At 38.4% G+C, this 17,990-nt stretch overlaps 1 protein-coding gene and 1 pseudogene across 1 annotated transcript in view; one reads left to right on the top strand and one right to left on the bottom strand.

Moving 5' to 3' along the window:
* Positions 1-17,990, top strand: part of DNAJC3 (DnaJ heat shock protein family (Hsp40) member C3) — a 56,089-nt gene that overhangs the window by 4,265 nt on the left and 33,834 nt on the right. Inside the window, exon 2 of the mRNA XM_032496771.1 lies at positions 14,759-14,869. Coding sequence (XP_032352662.1) covers positions 14,759-14,869 — 111 coding nt within the window. The remainder of the gene's footprint in view (positions 1-14,758; positions 14,870-17,990) is intronic.
* Positions 3,952-5,131, bottom strand: LOC102522265 (annotated as a pseudogene).

Genomic DNA, 17,990 nt, shown 5'->3' with positions numbered 1-17,990 from the left:
CCATCTGAAGCTAATTTAATTGTGGTTAAGCTTAATTTCTATTGCCATAGTGTTTCTTTGATTATTGTCCAGCTATTAATCTTTGTTTATCTGGAAATATCATGGGAACCCAATCACCTGCTCTTAAGAACAAAAATATCATTTAAACCATAAGTTGATTTTTCTTTCAAGATCTTTAGAACACTGCTTAAAAAAAAAATAAATGTAAAAAATCTGATGAGTTTGTGCTATTTGGAGTTCCAGAATGTGTAGAAGACTCATGTAATTGGTCAGTAGAGGCTTCACTGTACTGCTCTTTGGTGAGGGTATGTAGTGTGGGACTCATGGTTTTTTGTCTTTGAGTTTATAGACCACGTGGGGATAGAAAACATGCTTTGTGATGTATACATGTCCTCTTTCCTCCTTTCTCAGATTTAGTGATCCGTCTTGTAGTCACTTCACTGAAAACACCCTTTAATTTTCTCACCCCTGTATTCTTTTGTTATACTTAGCAAAATTTGAACTGATTAAAGCCAACTTGTTTGTCCAACCTCAGAGCTGAATATGGAGAAGAGTGAAAATAACCTTGCTGACTGGTCTCATTTTAAGCATATAATCTCGATTTCAAATGCACATGCGATACATTCTTACATTCTTACAATTTCCTGGTATGTCTATTCTTGAATCAGTATCTCAAACCTTTTCCTCTTTCCTTAACTCTCCAGTTTAAAACCTCCTTTCCTCTATTCCTTTGCCTCATTGTTTTTGACCTTGTCATTTTTGAGAAAATGAAAGCCATCACAGGGAAGTTTCCTCTTCTTTCTACCACTAAATTTACTGGCCTACCTGCATCTGTACCTTCTCTGCTACTTTTCGTATGTTAATGGATAAAGCATCTCTATTCCTGGCAAAATCCAATTCCTGTATTTACGCCCTGGATTCTATTTCCTCGCACCTGAAAATACTGCTTTTACATTTATGTTTTCTCCCGCGTCTTCACTTGCTCCTCTGCTGGGTCATTGACATCAGGACTCTAACATGCTGTGGTGTTTCCATCTTAAACTGTTCTTTGATGTTATGTGTCCCTTCAGCTACTGAACAGTATCATTGTTTCTCTTGACAGCAGAACTTTAAAGAGTTGTTGGTAGTCTGTATATCCTCATCTTCTGTTCTCTTTTCAACACAGTCCTCCGCTAATACTGCAAAGCCTTACTTATTTGACTCCTATTTACTTTCATCTCTTTTCATCTTTATCTTCTCCTCCATCACTAGGTTCTTACCGCTTTACTTCCAAGTGCTAAACTCATTTCTGACTAAGCGTCTTTATTCTTGTTGTTCCTACACTCTGGAAAGCTATTCTCTGTGATCTTCAAATGTGCAGTCATATTGCAGCCATGACACACTATGTAAAAAAGCACTCTCTAGATCAGTTAATACTCTCCTTTTACTTTTTTGTATTTTCTTCATAAAACGTAACACTGTCTTGAATTACCTCCTTTGTATTTCTTGTCTGTCTGTTCCTCTAGAATATAAACTTTATGGAAAGAGCTCTTGTCTCTGTACCTGAAACATGTTGACATGAAGTAGGTGTGCAATAAATATTTTCAAAATGGATGAGTGAGGTTGGCTGTTTTAATTGGTGGATTTGTTTGTTTGTTTGCTTTTGTCTGGTATGGACCCTTCTAAACTTATTTTCCAAGTTGAAATTCCTTGAGCAAGGACTCTTATCACAACATTTATACCTTTATAGTTAATTGAAGCAAAGACTAATGTCCATTCAAATTGAGCAAACCTGGTTACAGTAGATTTTATTTTCCTGTTTTACCCAGGAAGATTTTGGAGCAGTCACTGTTCACATGTACTTGCTACATAACTACTCAGCCTTTTTTTCCTTTCAGTTTGGCTGTATATAGTAAAAAACACTTTTTAGGTTAGGGTGATTGGAAAGAGATGCTTATAATGTCTAGGGTTTCCTGTTGAGGGTATTTTTATTTAAACTGTTCTGTCATTGGTCCTCACTTGACTGTGGAATTGCTGAGATAACTTCTTGCTCTGTGTTTCTGTGGCTAGATTCTGCTGTTTTCTGTGTTTTTGCCATGAGACTTCTTTCAGACTCTGCCCCATCTTGCTTTGATCTTGGATTTAAGTAGGACCTTTTACAGACAGTACTTTTTTATTTTTCGGCCTTGTGTTCCTTTTTGGAATGACCTTAACGTTTTCCTCCTCCCTCATATTCCAAGTGTTGCAGCCTGAACAGCCACCCCCGGGCTTGCTTCTGCTCTGCCGCTGGCCTTAGCATCTCTGACCACCAAGTCTTGCCTTTTTCAGTCTGGTTCTTTCCCTCTTGATTGTGACTCTCAGCACATCGTATTTCTAACCCCTCAACTTCATGTTTCTTAAAATTGTTTATTTTTTTCTCTCTAGAATATTGACAGATTCTAATAGTACTTCAGTGAAAGACTTAGCTATTCCACTTTTTCTCCGGCCCTTCCTGTATATTTTGCTAACCTTTGGCTGATACTTATCTATGGAGAAAGAAATCTGTTGTTTAACTTTGCTCAGGAGATGGCATGATGTTTGGTTGCCTGATCTCTCAGAAAATAGGAGGAAGCTCTCCTTGTCACTGTCTCCCAGGATGTGGCAAAGGAAAAAATTATCCATGGCTCTAAGTACACAATTGAGATACTGCAAAAACAGCCATATTTATAATTTTTTAAAAAAATTAGTGTCTTTATGAGTCTTTGGTAGTATCAATTTGATTTTATAATTGTTATTACATATCTTGGATTCTGTTATTCTGATGAATTATAATACATTTAAGAAGGAATTTGGTTATATTCCTTCAGTAAATATCGAGTGCCCACTTCGTGCCTGTTACTGAACTAGGTGACATAAAGAAGAAAAGACGGTTCATTCTCTCAAACTTGCTTTTAATCAGGTTTGGGACTTTGGGGGTTGTGAGAGGCAGGCAAATAGTGAAGGTCAACTTACTGAGACTGTGGTATAGTTAAGTGAGGTCATGTACTTGTGAGTCGGGGGATGCTCAGTGTAGGAGGAGCAGAGAAGGAGCGTTGTCTACTTTCTCACTGAAGCAGTTAGGGAGGATTTCACAAAGGAACCAGCATTTGAGGGCAGAATCCTGATGAAGGAGTAGAAGTGTTCCAGGTGGGCAAGTGGGGAAGGCCTTTTCATGGAATAGCAAGTCCCCAGGGATGCCGCGTAAGAACTAGTGTGTTTAAGGAAGTACAACCAGCTCGTTGTGTTACAGGAGTGTACAGTAAGGGGGAGGAGTGAGGGTGATGAGGCTGGACCACTTCAAGGGACCTGGTCATGAACGGTCTTATTTCCCTTTAGATCTGAAAGAACTTGATTGAATCTAGCCAGCGATGTGAAAATACTGCAGAATTTTTATTAGGAGTGCATTTTGGAAGGGTTGCTCTGGCAGCAACGTTGGGGCTAGATTTGGAGGAAGGTGAGAGAAGATCCCAGTTAGGAGACACACCACTGTTATGAGGAGAAAGGGACCTATACAACCATCACTTATACTGTGGCAAATTCTCTTATGGAGAAGTCACCGAGGTGCACTGGAGGAATAATAATGAATTCTCCCCGGATTATTTGGATGTGCCACAGAAATTATTGTCGAGGAAGTGGTATTTACTTATTAAATGGAAATTCTGTTGGATAAAATTGTAACATAATAAAGATCTGAATTTTATTTAAAAGGGACATAGAAATGCTGGATGCCTCTTTTAATCCTAGAAGGCAAGAGAAACATAGTTTGAAATGGAATTCAACCTTTGGAGTGACAGTATACATAACTTTTTGGAGGGATGCCAAAATTTTAGTTTAAGGAATATACAAATGAAAGAATGTAGGTGGATGTTTTGGTACAGCTTATAGAAAAGGTGAAGGTAACTCCAACATGCATGCACTGCCTTGGTGACAGGAAAGTGACCCTGTGGCTGTCACTTAGCTCTCATTGTCACTGTCTCCCAGGGTGTGCTTGTAAAAGACATACTCTGCCATGCCGGATTTGTGGGCCCCCGTCTTGTGCAAGTTGGTGTTGTGGTCACCCAATTCTTTGATGGATTTTATCTGCTCATTCAGGTAATGTCTCTGTGAAGTCACACAAGCAGGTATCATTTTTGTCAGTGGCCAGTTTGTGCAGTTCCAGTAGGGACTGATTCATTCTTTTCTTCCAAGTGTAATGCGTATTCTGTTGCATTCAGTCGGCTTGCTGTCTGGGTTGTCATGGTTTAGTTTCTTGATATCCTGAAGAATTTGGGATTCAGCCACCTTGTTGGTTCTGTAGCTTCACCAGTTTCTCATCATATTCCCTCTCCTCATGAGACTGCTGAAGGAAATATTTGACGATGTTCTTCAAAGCCACACCATCAGAGTCAAAGCAGGAAGACGTGGGCAGGGAGATGTAGGTGGTGTAGAGCTCCAGGTGGATCTGGCAGTTGATGGTGGCCTCTGAGTCCTGGTGGTTGTTCTGGCACACCTGCAAGGGGGACCCGATCATCGTGGCAGGCGGCTGAGGAGGGGCCATCCAGGGTGCTGTGAGCACGTGTTGGAGTGCTGGTTCGCCACTGTCCAAGCAGGAAACTGCCATGACTTTGGGTGAAGAATGTCTGGCCTGAGGCATCTGGACAAACCGTTCAAAGAATTTTGCAAATGCATTTTTGGCTTCCACTAGAGTCAGGTTCAGCCTGTGAGGTGGGAAGTGATTGGGGCTAAAATGTTACATTAAATGATGGGTTGGGTGAGTGAAGCGTGCAAGGCTTGGGGACTGTGGAAAGCTTAGCCTGTTTTATATGGGGAAGAGGTTCATGAGCTGTGCTGCAAAGAAAGCTGGGCTTTAGAATTGGGTCTCATTCTGACAGTTACTGTGAGTCTTTAGGCAGATTGGGTAACTTCTTTGAGCCTCAGTTTCCTCAGTTATAAAAGTATAAAAGATGTTAACTTTCTAGGTTTGTTTCATGAAAATTAAGTGAAACAAATATACTAAAAGTATCTGGCATATTGTAGGTTCTTAATTGTCTTCTGTTACAACTGTCCTGTTAAACATTTTTATGACTGGATAAGGGAAGTACGGTGACTTATGGTTTATCTCATACCCAAATTTCTTACCTCCTCAAGCAGTCTGGAATCCTCAATTCAGTACATTGATCTGATCTTCCCTTTGAGAAAAAAAAAAGGGAGATGTTTGAAATCTTCATGTTGTTTTAAAGACTACCTCTCCGCCCCCTGATCCCTCATATGTTGAGAATAGGAAACACATAGATACCCATTGACTTGCCTTGTGATTCACTGTACCAGCTGTAGAGGCTGATGGTTCAACAGCCAGCACACAGCATTTTCACCATTCTTATTTGATCCCTAGTTTATTCTCTAGCATCATTTTAACGTGGTTTCTGTACCTGCTTCTGCATGAGTGATGCAGTCTTTTATATTTTACACTAAGAACTGTAAATGTTTATGGGGGTAGAGTTTATATTAGAACTTATCTCTAATAAAATCAAAATGAATTATCGTTGTTTTAATTTCCTCACCCCTGTCCCTTAAAGATTTAAAATAAAACCTCATCATATTCGTTTTCATATTCTTTTTCATTATAGGTTACCGTAAGATACTGAACATAGTTCCCCGGGCTATATAGTATAAACTTGTTTATCAGTTTTATAGATAGTAGTTGGTATTTGCAAATCTTGAGCTCCCAATTTATCCCTTCCCACCCCCTCTACCCCCTGTAACCATACGTTTGTTCTCTATGTCTGTGAGTCTGTTTCTGTTTGTAAATAAGTTCATTTGTGTCTTTTTTCAGATTCCATGTATAAGTGACATATGAAAGTGAATATATGTATATATATGTATATGTATGACTGAAACATGCTGTACACCACAAACTGACACAACATTGTAAACTGACTATACTTCAATAAAAAAGATGCAAATAAAAATAAAGAAAAAAATCTTACAGAAAATTTCACACATTTACAAAGGCGAGGACTGGTATAATGAACCCCCCACGTACCCATCTCCCATCTTTAACAGTTGCCAACCCATGAGCAATCTTATTTCATCTATACCTGTGGATTATTTTGAAACACTTTACATGCCATCATTTCATTCATAAATATTTTAGTGTTTATAAAAGATAAGGACTGTTTTAAATTTTAGAGTCTATATCATGTATACTTCCTGTTGTATCTGATTATATTGATATAGCTTTGAACTATAGTTTAACAAAAATATTAGAGACAGGGTTATTTTGCTTTTCTTTCCTCACTTAACTGGCTGCTGAATTATAAAATATGATGTGTCTGTAGTGTTTACAAATATTCTTGAAGAGTTTTCAGCTGCAAGTGATTACTCAGTAACATCTTTAACAAAACACATTCCTCAGTTTACTTTTAAGTTTTTATTGTATTAGCACATGAATTCGTCCTTACTAGAAAAAACTAAACAATACAGAAATACATACTATGTCTTCTTTTTGAAGCATAAATGAAACCTGAATATATTTACTGTAATGTGCCTTGCTGTCCTTGGTTCACACCACCACGGTTCTTTCACTTTTTTTTTTTTTTTTTGCAAAATATGTTTTTTAAAATTCCATATGGCTGTGAGATACAGTTCTTTCCCTTCTTGCCTGCCTCTAATCTGTTTTCCAAACCACAGCCAAAGTGATCTTTTTGAAATGTAAATCAGATAGTTCCTTTCTAAAAAGCTATCTAATGATTTCACTTTGCTTTTAAAATGAAACCTAAACTTCTTACCATAGCCTGCAAGGCCCACTGTGATGTATCTTGTCTGCATCCTCTATCATTCCTAACATGCTGGGAGCCTCCTTTTGATCCCTTGAAGTTGAAGTCCTGTCCAAGTCCTTTGCACTTGTTTTGGTCTCTTTGCCTGGTCATATTTGGCATGCTGGAGGCTTCTTGTCATTCAGTACTGCTCCCTGCCACCCCCTCCCATTCATATTTTAACTCAAACAGTATCTCCGCAGGGAGGGCTGATTTGACTGTATTTAGTGCTATACGAGGTGTGTTCTTCCTGTCCTCTGGCAGTTTACCCTGGCATTCAGAAGTGGTTTTGTCCTTTTCTCCACTGCATCCCCACTGCTGAGCAGTCAGTGCATAGACGCTTGGTCTGCTTTTTAGTGTAAGTTGCATCCTTGTGGATCTGTGAGAGTGCCAATTATATTCATTTTTAGAATTTTAAAAAATTGGCTCCATTAATTTTGTTTCCTTAATTCTTCTGTATGGTATTACTTTCTTATAAATTGATTTTATGATCATCTTTGTTTTTCAAAATTGCTCATTGCCAGTCTTTGAATTCTGATTGTGGGAAAAGGCTGATGGCCTGGCCTGTCTGAAGGCTGGGAAATCTCCAGGGCCCCTTCCTTTCCCTTGTGTCAGAGTTTGGATCACTCAGAGAACTGCAGTCACCTCCATGGCACACTTCCCCTGGGGGAGTGCTTGGATGTGATTTTGCCCACCCATCAAATCCTGTCCTTTTTAAGTTTTGAGAATTTTTCTAAAATTTCTATTTTTCAGATAGTCCTCTTTAAAAATTTTGTTTCCAGCAAGGTTATGCATTTATCTCTTTAAATAAATTCTGTCATTTCTAGAATTTGAGCATGTTGGGAGATAGGCTCATGTGCTTAGCTGACTGTCTTACTCTTGTCCCCATGGACTACTTTCTTCAAAACTTTTTTTTTTAATGTAAGAGGTAATTTTTATCAGTCAGTTTTCTCTTCATTGAGAGGATTTAAGTTAAACAAATTTTGTTTTTGGAAAATCTTAAAAATATACCAAAGTAGAATAGTATCATGTACCACTGTTACTGTCACCCACCTTCAAAAATTACCAACACCTGTTCGATCTTACTTATCTGTACTTTCACCCTCCCCTCCAAGATTATTTTGAAGTCAGTCCCATTCTTCAGATTATATATTCTGTGAATACTTCAGTATGTGACAGAGACTCCAACCTAACGCTGGAAAATAGCCCCTCTCTCTCCAGAGTCGATGATTGCCCTGCAGGTGAGGGAGTTCTCGTAAGGCTAAAGCCTGTAGGTTTCTCCTCCTTGCCTCTTTGGGAGAGATGACCTTATTCCTGTTTCTGTTATGGCCAGTTTTTTACATAGTATATATTCAGTAACATTTCTTAAATGAAATACATTAATTCCATAATCTTCATTGTGAAAAGCAGGTTATATTTTTGGATATTGTGTAGCATTAGGTGGAACCACAGGTGAGCCTCACATTCTGAATATAATCAGTTTCTAACTCTATATTGCATAGTGAATTTTCACTGAGCAGGAGCCTGTAATTTCCTTTTAAATGGGAAAAGTAATAGTGCTTTCCCAGCCCATTAACACCCCCCCCCCCCAGCTAATTCCTCCAAATGTTACCCACACACTCTTAGATACTTCAGACATCTTCACGTTGTTGTCCAAAACAAATAGGGCTCTGCAGGACCCTGAGGTTCTGAGACCACCACGTTAAAGTTTCCTCCTTCCCTGTGCCCCTTTTCCCTTCCTTCCTTGTACAGAGGGCTCCAGCAGGCAGCCATGGCAATGAAACACTGCACAGAAACTGCGGAACAGGGATATGAAAAGCTAAAGAAGCTGCTTTGTTTAGTAGGGCAAATAGTGAGGTAAAGTGAATCTCATTTGGCTTTTTGCTCTGTTAGATGGAATTGGGAATTCACTTGCTTTTGATGACCAAAGTGGCTGGAAGTTGCTCAGACAGTTGCCCTGGGTATCTTCCTGAGCTTCTGCTTGTTCTTCACTTGACCTCCACGTCCAGTCAGTGTGTAAATCACATGTAGGCTTCTTTCTCTCTTATTTTCTGAATGGTCTATTTTTCTGTATTTCCACTGCTGCTACTCCATGTCAAGTCACCATCATGTCACCGGGATTGTTGTAACAGATACTTTATTGGTTTCCCTCTTCCCTTCTGGCTGTTTACTAGAATCATCTGTCAGTGAAAGTGACCCCTTCCAGAGCAATGAAATGATGATGAGAGGAGAGCAGCTGAAACACTGGAATTGGATTTCTCTGAAAGCCTCATTAGTCTTGAGTTCTGGGCATTTAAATATGCTGGTCTTTGTGTTTGGAATGTTTGTTTCCCTCTTCAGCCTTTTCACACCGGTCTGTTTTTCCTTCAGGTTTCAGGTGAGACCCCAGGGAACACCGCACTCCGCTGCCACTACCCCCGTCCCAGTGCAGTCCAATAGAACTTTCTGTGATGATGCTATCCAGCATTTATGCTGTAACTACTAAGACTGAGAAATTGAATTTTAGATTTTATTCAATTTTAACTATAGTTGTGAGGTGTCTTGTGTCCTCCCAGCACCGTGTGTGTAGTCCTCCATCCTAATGTTTACTTAATTGTATATTTCCCCAACATTTTATTATTAAACATTTTGTGAAGTTGAAACAATTTTGTAGTGTATAATCCAACATGCATCACCTAAATTCTGTCATTAATGAAGTACTATACTTGTTTTTAACAATATTCAACTGGGCATTTTTTTACCCATTCTTTTTAAAAAATGTATTCCAAAGTAACATCACTACACATGTCTCTAAATACTTCAACATGCGTATCATCAACAGTTTTTTGGGGTTTAAAATTTATACCATAAAATGTTTATTTTAAGGTATGTATTTGCTGAGTTTCGATAACTGCATATACCTGTGTAACCCACGCTCCTGTCAGGATTAGAACACTGTCGGCACCCCAGAAAGTTACCTCCTGTTCCTTCCCAGTCTTTCTCCGACTCTCTCAAGTGATAACTGCTCTAATTTTTTTTCCTGCAGTGTCCCTTTAGCACACCGAAAAGCTGAATGTCATGTTCACTGTAACATGTTTCCATATGCACCTTCTATACACATTTGAACTTCAGAACAACAAAATGACTCTATTTTCTACCTAACAAGTTACAACTATTCTTCATCTAAGCGGAGAAATTCTCACCGGTACCCCAATTAAGAAGACACAGTTCTAACAGTTACATTGTCCATTACTGGCTGTATTAGTTACTGCTCTTATTCCATCACTGTCCCACTCAGTATTCAGTTGTATGAAAACTAAGTTGTAAAGTTAATTCCAACAGCTTGTATATAAAATGAAAACTGGAAATTAGGCAAAGTACAGTTGATTCTCCTTATTCATGGTAGAGATATTCCATATGTCATTATGAATATTGAATTAGCAAATACTGAATCATTGTACCTAAGGAGGAAATACAGGGTTAGAATCCTGCAAGGCCTCAGGTCACTATGTTTTTGTCAACAGGTCAGAACAACTTTGTGTATGTTTGTGTTTAAAGTAATCTGATTTATATTACTGATTAATTAACTTTGAACTACTCATGGCCAAAAGCATTATCATTCATACCTGAATAAAGCTTATCTAACAAATGTTTTCTTTGAAAGGCACATTACATTGTTTTGTGCTTAGAAACACTAGATAGCACTATGTTTGGGGGCCATTGTGAACAGTGAAATCACCAAAAAAAATAAATATGACACTAAATACACTGTAGAAAGGACACTTGTTTATAATGAGGGCTGATGCAAGAAGGAAGAGGATCATCTTGTTTGACTTCAACTGGGAACGTGCACTTCGAGTGACTCTGAAGTGTGTCACTGTTCTGCACGTACACATATCCTCAAATGACTGCCAAGGCGCCTGAGTATTGATTGGGGGATCACAAATGAATTCTAGTGAGTGGGCAAATTCTCAGATGCAGAATCTGTGAGTTGTGAGAATTGACTGTATACAAATAAACACATGTATAAATGAGCAAAGAGAAAATGTGTAAAACCACTGCAGTCCTGTGTCTAATTGGTCACGAAGTCACAGCTGATCTGTATGGCTCCCTTCTTCACCTTCCTATTCCACGCTTCTCCTGCCCTCAGCTAGAACCTAAGCTCCTCTGGCTTCTTTACCTGATGGTGTAACCCAGACCTTCATTTCTGAAGGGTCTGAGTGCTTAACTGTTCTGTTTTTTGGTTGCTGTATTTTTTTTTTCTTTAAACATTCTAAGTTTAAAGTTTTTACTTTTATTTTTTCATATGTATTTTTTTTTTATTGAAGTATAGTCAGTTTACAAGTGTGTCAGTTTCTGGTGTGTAGCATGATGTTCAGTCATACATAAACATACATATATTCGTTTTCATATTCTTTTTCACAATAAATTACTGCAAGATATTGAATATAATTCCTGTGTTATACAGTATAAACTTGTTTATTTATTTACATAGTAGTTAGTACCTGCAAATCTCGAACTTCCAATTTATACCTTCCTACCCCCTTCCCCCTGTTAACCATAAGTTTGTTTTCTAGGTCTGTGAGTCTGTTTCTGTTTTGTAAATAAGTTCATTTGTCTTTTTTTTTTTTTAGATTCCACATATGAGATATCATATGGTATTTTTCTTTCTCTTTCTGGCTGCTGTAGTTTTTAATTAATGTTTAGAATCAGGCATGGAAGTACTAAGCCCCTAGGAGACTCCTTGGGGTTCCAGATGTAGCCTTCTTTGCCATCATTGTATAGCAGCAAACCACATTTCCCCTTGGTAGGAAACTCCTTGCGTCTGGCCAGCTAGCTGATGCTTTCATGTGCAGTATGTTTGTATCTTGGAACCAAAACACTCAGTGGCTATCATAGTGGATTCTAATTCATATCCCTTTTTTGGGACAATAAAACAAATATTATTTACTGTTTAAATATTTAACAATATTTAGAGGACTCCAGGTGAAAAAGAGTAATAAAATAAATGCATAACATTTGAATGCATATAACTTTGTTTTTATTTATTTATGTTTTGGGGGGAGGTAATTAGGCTTATTTATTTTAATTTACTTTTGAACACAGGTACTGGGGATTGAACCCAGGACCTCATGCATGCTAGGCATGTGCTCTACCACTGAGCTCTACCCTCCCCATTGAATGCATATATGTATATATACTGTAAGAGAGTTTTCCATATAACTGAGACTTAAAACTATAAGTACCAAGAATAATTCAAGATAATTTTGACAGAAAGCTTTTCTCAATATACTACAGTTGTCTCTAGGTTTGATGAGCCATATGGTTTTTGTTGAAACTACTCAACTTTTCCGTTGTAGCATGAAAGCAGCCTTGGGCAATGTGTAATGAAGGGACATGGCTGTGTTTCAGTAAAATTTTATTTACAAAAACAGTTTGCTGACCTCTGCTCCAGTCAGTGGGCACATATCAATTAATGAGATCAGCTCTCTTGTTATATTCCACTCTCCTTGATCTAAGACCTTTAGAATCCACTTGCACGTGTGCCTGTGGGTTTCTGCTAGTTTATCAGTAAAGTCTTAACAATTCTTTTGGTGTGTAAACTATTTTCTTTAGGTCAGTATATACTTGCCTAGTGACATCTAGAATGTTTAGGTTGGGTCTCAGTGAGCATTTCCTTTCATAGCATCTGCCCTAGGTAAGGTTATCTTAGGAATTTCAAGCAGTGGAAAGTGAGGTTCCACTGATAGTGGAAGGCAGGCTACTCCTATAGGTAAGGGAGGCTCAGAAGGACTTGGAGGTTTGAGTTGGTCAGTTTTATCTAGGTACAACCAGATGTCTCCATTCTAAGTTTGAGGATCCTATTCTTTACTAACGCAGGTCCTAAGTTTCATAGGAGAAGCTTGCAGGGGAGACTGAATTCAACTATTGTTTTAATTCAGCAGCCCTCAGAATTAAATTTTGTGTTTGATTTTCAGCTAAATTGGCTCTGTGGCTATAAAAGGTAAGAGATTGTTTTAGGGCTGCCTTGGAATTTCTCAGACTGACTTGAGCTGGGAGTTCGACCTGAGCTTGTTATTTCCTCCAAGTGCTCTAGTGCACTCAGAGGATCCACCCCACGTCACAGTTCTTATTTCCATCATTACGACCATCGCAGTCAAGTGCAGCAGCCACTTGGGCTTCCAAGGCATGTGCCTTAGTTAGCACTTCATTACTGTCAATCACAAATATCATGATTAACTGTGATTCTGATACCTGCTGTGGATTACTAACATCTTATTTCTCATTGACAAGGAAATCAGCGCTGCACTCCAGCTCAAGGGCATGACCAAACTAATCCTTAAATCCCATTTTTGTGGTTCTGTCTCTATCAGTTGTGTATGAGTCTGGGTCTATTTAGGAGACAGAAACCACAGGGTAATTTTAAAAGGGAAAGTTCAATATAAAGAATTGTTACAATAGGAGGGTGAACTTAATGATGTAAAGAGAACTACAGGATGGTCTGGGGCTGACAGACGGTCCCCAAGGAAGGGCCAGTTTGGAAGGGGATTCCCTCCTCAAGGTTGGGGTTCAGACTTCATTGGAGACAGTTTAGTTGAAGCCTAAGTTTGTTGTTAGGAAAATTTGCTGAGTTGCCAGGTCTAGAGCTGGCCTACAGTAGCTGGGGAAGCAAGAATCAACCTCAGGGGTAGGTGAGACCCAGCTGGTCGGCCTGTGTGTGTGGAGAGTTGGGGTGCTGCTGTAGGTATGAAGCCTGGAATGTGAGGTGTCCTCCTTGGGAGGTGGTGTGTGACCAAGGCTGCCAGGTGGCTGAGGGACTGGACCCCTGGGCATATGGCTAGGGCAGGGCACCACTGGATGTGCTGCCCCTGAACACCAGGTAGCAGGGGCCAGAAAGAAGTAATGGTGTCAACAGGAACCAGGAGGTGTCCTTCCTGCAGTGCCCTTTCAGTGCCCTTTACTGACAAAGCATAACATTGTGCTCAGTGTACAGAAGAATGCTTAAACACTCCAGTCTCTTAATAGAGTCCAGTACTGAAGGATGAATTCAGAGCTGAGACGCAGCACGTTGATAATTGGCCCAGACAATCAGATCATGTTATTCTATGCACAATTCCTCGCTAGCTCCCTATTTTGCCAAGAGTGAAACCAAAGCTGTACATAGTCGGGCCTTCTACTCCTCTGATCTCATCTTGTTCTGTTGTCTCCCTTGTTGGCTGTGTGGTAGCCATGCTGGCCTCCCTGCTGTTTCTGGAACATACCTGGCATCCTCCTGACTTAGGGCCCTCACACTTGTTGGTCCTTCTTGGCAAGCTCTTTTCTTAGCTAGATACCTACGTGGTGAGTCCTTACTTTCTTCAAGTTAAGTCTTTGCTCAAATGCCAGCTTCCCAGTGAGGCCTGTCCTTGACCATCTTATGTAATACTGAAAGTCCCACCGCTCCCGCCCTGCCTCACACAGCTCCACTGTTCACTGACTGTACTCTGTAAGTTACTTATTTCTTATGTCTGTCTCCTGCTGCTGTAATGTCAGGTGCCACGAGGGGCCGAGGTTTTTGTTTGTTTTGTTCACTTGTCCTAAATGTCCTGAAAAGTGCCTGGTGTACTATAGATGCTCAATAAGTTTTTGAATATTATAGTGGACTCTAATATCCATTAAAGTGAGACTCTAGTTTAACAAAGCTATTCTAATGTTGAACAATAAATTATAACTGATTTTACTAGTTACTGTGTTTAGTTCTTGTATTTTGTAGACTGGGTACATTCTTCTGACTAGGTTGATGGGGGTATATTTTGGGGTGGCTTATACTCTAAAATGAAGCAGTGTTTGTACTTCATGGTTACTTTGCTTAGGTCACTTTTCAGCTTCTGTGACTTTTCATCTGAATAGGTTGCTGAAGCAGATAACTATATTTTTAACATTTTGTTCTTTGGAATTAAATCTTGGTTCGTGGAAAGTTGATTTATTATTTTTTAATTTGTTTTTAGGTGCTGAATGTGGAGTAAATGCAGATGTTGAAAAACATCTTGAATTGGGCAAGAAACTCCTTGCAGCTGGACAGCTGGCTGATGCTTTATCTCAGTTTCATGCTGCAGTAGGTTTGTATCTTGGAACCAAAACACTCAATGGCTATCTTAGTGAATTCTAATTTATATCCCTTTTATGGGATAATATTTAAAATAAATATTATTTACTGTTTAAGTAAAATATTTAAAAATATTTACAGGATTCTGGGTGAAGTAGAGCAGTAAAATAAATGCATAACATTTGAATGCATATGTATCTAACATATAATTTTCCATGTAACTGAGACTTAAAAATGTAAGTACCAAGAATAATTCAGGATAATTTTGACAGAAGGCTTTTCTGAATGTATTATGGTTGTCCCCAGGTATCCACAGGGGATTGGTTCTAGGACACACCCCCCCCCCCATTGGTTGCCAAAATCCACAGATACCCAAGTCCCTTATATAAAATGGTGTAGTAATTGCATTTAATCTACGCACTCCTTCCATGTACTTTAAATCATCTCTAGATCACTTATCATACATAACACAGGGCAAAGACCATGTAAATAGTTGTAAGTATCATGCAAATACTATGTAAGCAGTTGTGCAGCAGATTTCTCCCCAAATACTCTCTATCCATGGTTTCGGGACCTGCAGATACGGAGAGCCTATGGTGTATATTTTTCTGCCTTAAACATTTCTCTGAATACTGCTGAGTTTCTTGATGATTTGAGATCATCAGTGTAACAGCAGCTTTGAGGCCCTGGGGGATCCTGCAGTTCATTGCCTCTTCATTGTTGGTCAGACTCCCTCTGCCCCTTAAACTCTTGCTTTTTATTGCTCACTTATATCTTTCTGTAGCATAAACTGTCTTTGCAGCATTTAATCTACTGGGATTGAAAAACAAGATGACCAGAGTAAATAGGTTGTAAGTGAGGATTTTCTTATGAGTCAGTACATAAACTTCCGTGTGAAAACTTTTTGACACTGACATTCCTGACTTCTTTTTTATTTACTTATATATTCTCACCTTTATTTGAGATAGTTAAGAGTGACAAGTCAACCTGCAGGGTAATGAAGTGGTGTATTTTTAATAAGATAACCAGTTCCGCTCACCAGAAGAATTGTCCTATTGTAATTTATTGTACAAACAAAAAATAGGTTTTGGCTCAGTGATATTTTCCCTTGTGCTTTTTCTTAAGCTCGGATTTTTATTACTGATGTTATTAGCTCTCTGGAATAGTAAGAAACCTAGATTTTAATCTTGGCTTTACCACTTGATAATCCTGTGGCATTGAGCCAGTTATGTAAGAAAATGTAGGCTTAAAGAAGTGAGCTGCGTATTCCAAGCAGTTTTCACTGTGCCGCCTGAAAAAGGACTGTTGATGAAAATTAAGTGAGAAAGGGATAATCACACATATAAAGCATATAAAAATATTGTGTCTTTGAAAATTAAGATTTTTCTAAAAACATATTTAATATGTTAATAGGGTTTTCTGAACTATGTGGAGTTTCTAAGAGAAAGGTTTCTTCATTTCAGTGATTATCTCACCTTGGAAAGTCGTTAATTGGCTTGACAATTTGCACTAGTTCCTTTTCACTAGAGACCATGTGCTGTGTGACCATGTCATTCCTATCGTGTCATTCCTGAGTCCACACTTTCTCTGGTGATTTGCATTGTCTTCAGTGCTGCAGCATGGTAAATGAACATTTTTAAAGTTACTGTCTTAGATAAAGCATGTCTTTAAAAAATATTGATTGTTCCTTGCTACCACAAGAATATTTGCAGGAACATAACCTTCTACTTATTTTACATTATTTGCTTTCTTTAATCTCACAAATCATTAGGAACATTAAGGGCTATGGCATATTGTTAAACATAGTTTAAAATGACTGCCTATTTTTCTTTAGCTTCATTGCCATACAAGAATTTTAGAGATGGCTCTTCCCCAAAGTACCCAATAAAATATTATTGTCTATACTGAAAAGACATATTTTAGTAAAGCTAAAATGTGATGATTTATTTGTGAAACTCAGTAAAGGGAGAGAGTAGAACACTGCTAGTGTATTCAGATTTGAATAGCAATATCATTTTGTTCATTGTATTTTGGCAATTAGCAGTTATCCTGGTAATAATTTGAGGAAGACCTGTGTAGTTTGAGACATTCATCATTTTAGTTTACGTAAAACACTGCTTGTTCATAACTAACTATAGAAAATAGAGTTTAAGTTGTAGTTGACGGAAATATATAGTAGATAGTGATGGGGTGATGTGGTATCATGGCCTGTTGAATCTTTTATGAGATGTGTGTCTACTAGAAAAGACCTGTATATCCTCTGTCTCAGTCGTCTGATTTACCAGACCTCATGTTGAGTATGGCCAGGTTTACTGCTTCAGGTAACCCAGTGAGTTAGTGCAGGTGTCCTGGCTTCTAGACGAACAAGTTACGCAGTTGTTGTAGTTACAGCTGTAGACAGAAGAGCTGTGCTGCTGTGAAATGTACGGTGATCTTTTGTGGTAAAATATCACCCATATTTTAGTACATTGCTTTAAACTTACTGTATAAAAAATTCATTAAATGTTTATACTTCCCAACTTATGAATTTTATGATGTACTTTATTTCTTCAACTTTTCCTGTGATTAGAAATTGATGTTAGAGTTTGTAATAAAATTTGGTGAGTGGCAGTAGGACTGTCAATGGATCATTTATTATTATAATGTTCCTGCAGCTGACCTTATTTATGATTGTGACACCCTTTTTCCATTTTCATTTTTGGAAACTTACTTGGTTATGTTTTGAAAATTACTTAGGCATGGTATGTTTTATGGTTACATTTTTACACAGTAAAGAGTTTATTAAAACTCAATAGCAACACAAATGTTTCTACTATGTGGTACAGATCTATTGGTGTTTTGGTTTGCAATTTTTTTGAATCTGGCATTTTTGGTAGGAGTTTTAAGATTTGCAACAGTTAGGGAAATATTCTTGATCTGTTAGAAACTGATTTAAGGAAGTGTTGGTATCACTTTCCAAATAGTCTTCTGAGGCAGTTGCATCTATTTCACTACTATGAAGTAGTCAGACACAAGCTTTGTTTAGAGATTTATCATTAGAGAAAACCACAGTGTGGGTGTGAGGATGCCCTGCCTCTTTCCTGCAGCATGGTCTTATGGGGACAGTGAATTGGAGGGTCTGAAAACATTTCTTT

Source organism: Camelus ferus, chromosome 14 (assembly GCF_009834535.1).
Source record: "Camelus ferus isolate YT-003-E chromosome 14, BCGSAC_Cfer_1.0, whole genome shotgun sequence".
NCBI lineage: Eukaryota > Metazoa > Chordata > Mammalia > Artiodactyla > Camelidae > Camelus > Camelus ferus.
This window is presented reverse-complemented; position numbering and strand designations above follow the sequence as displayed.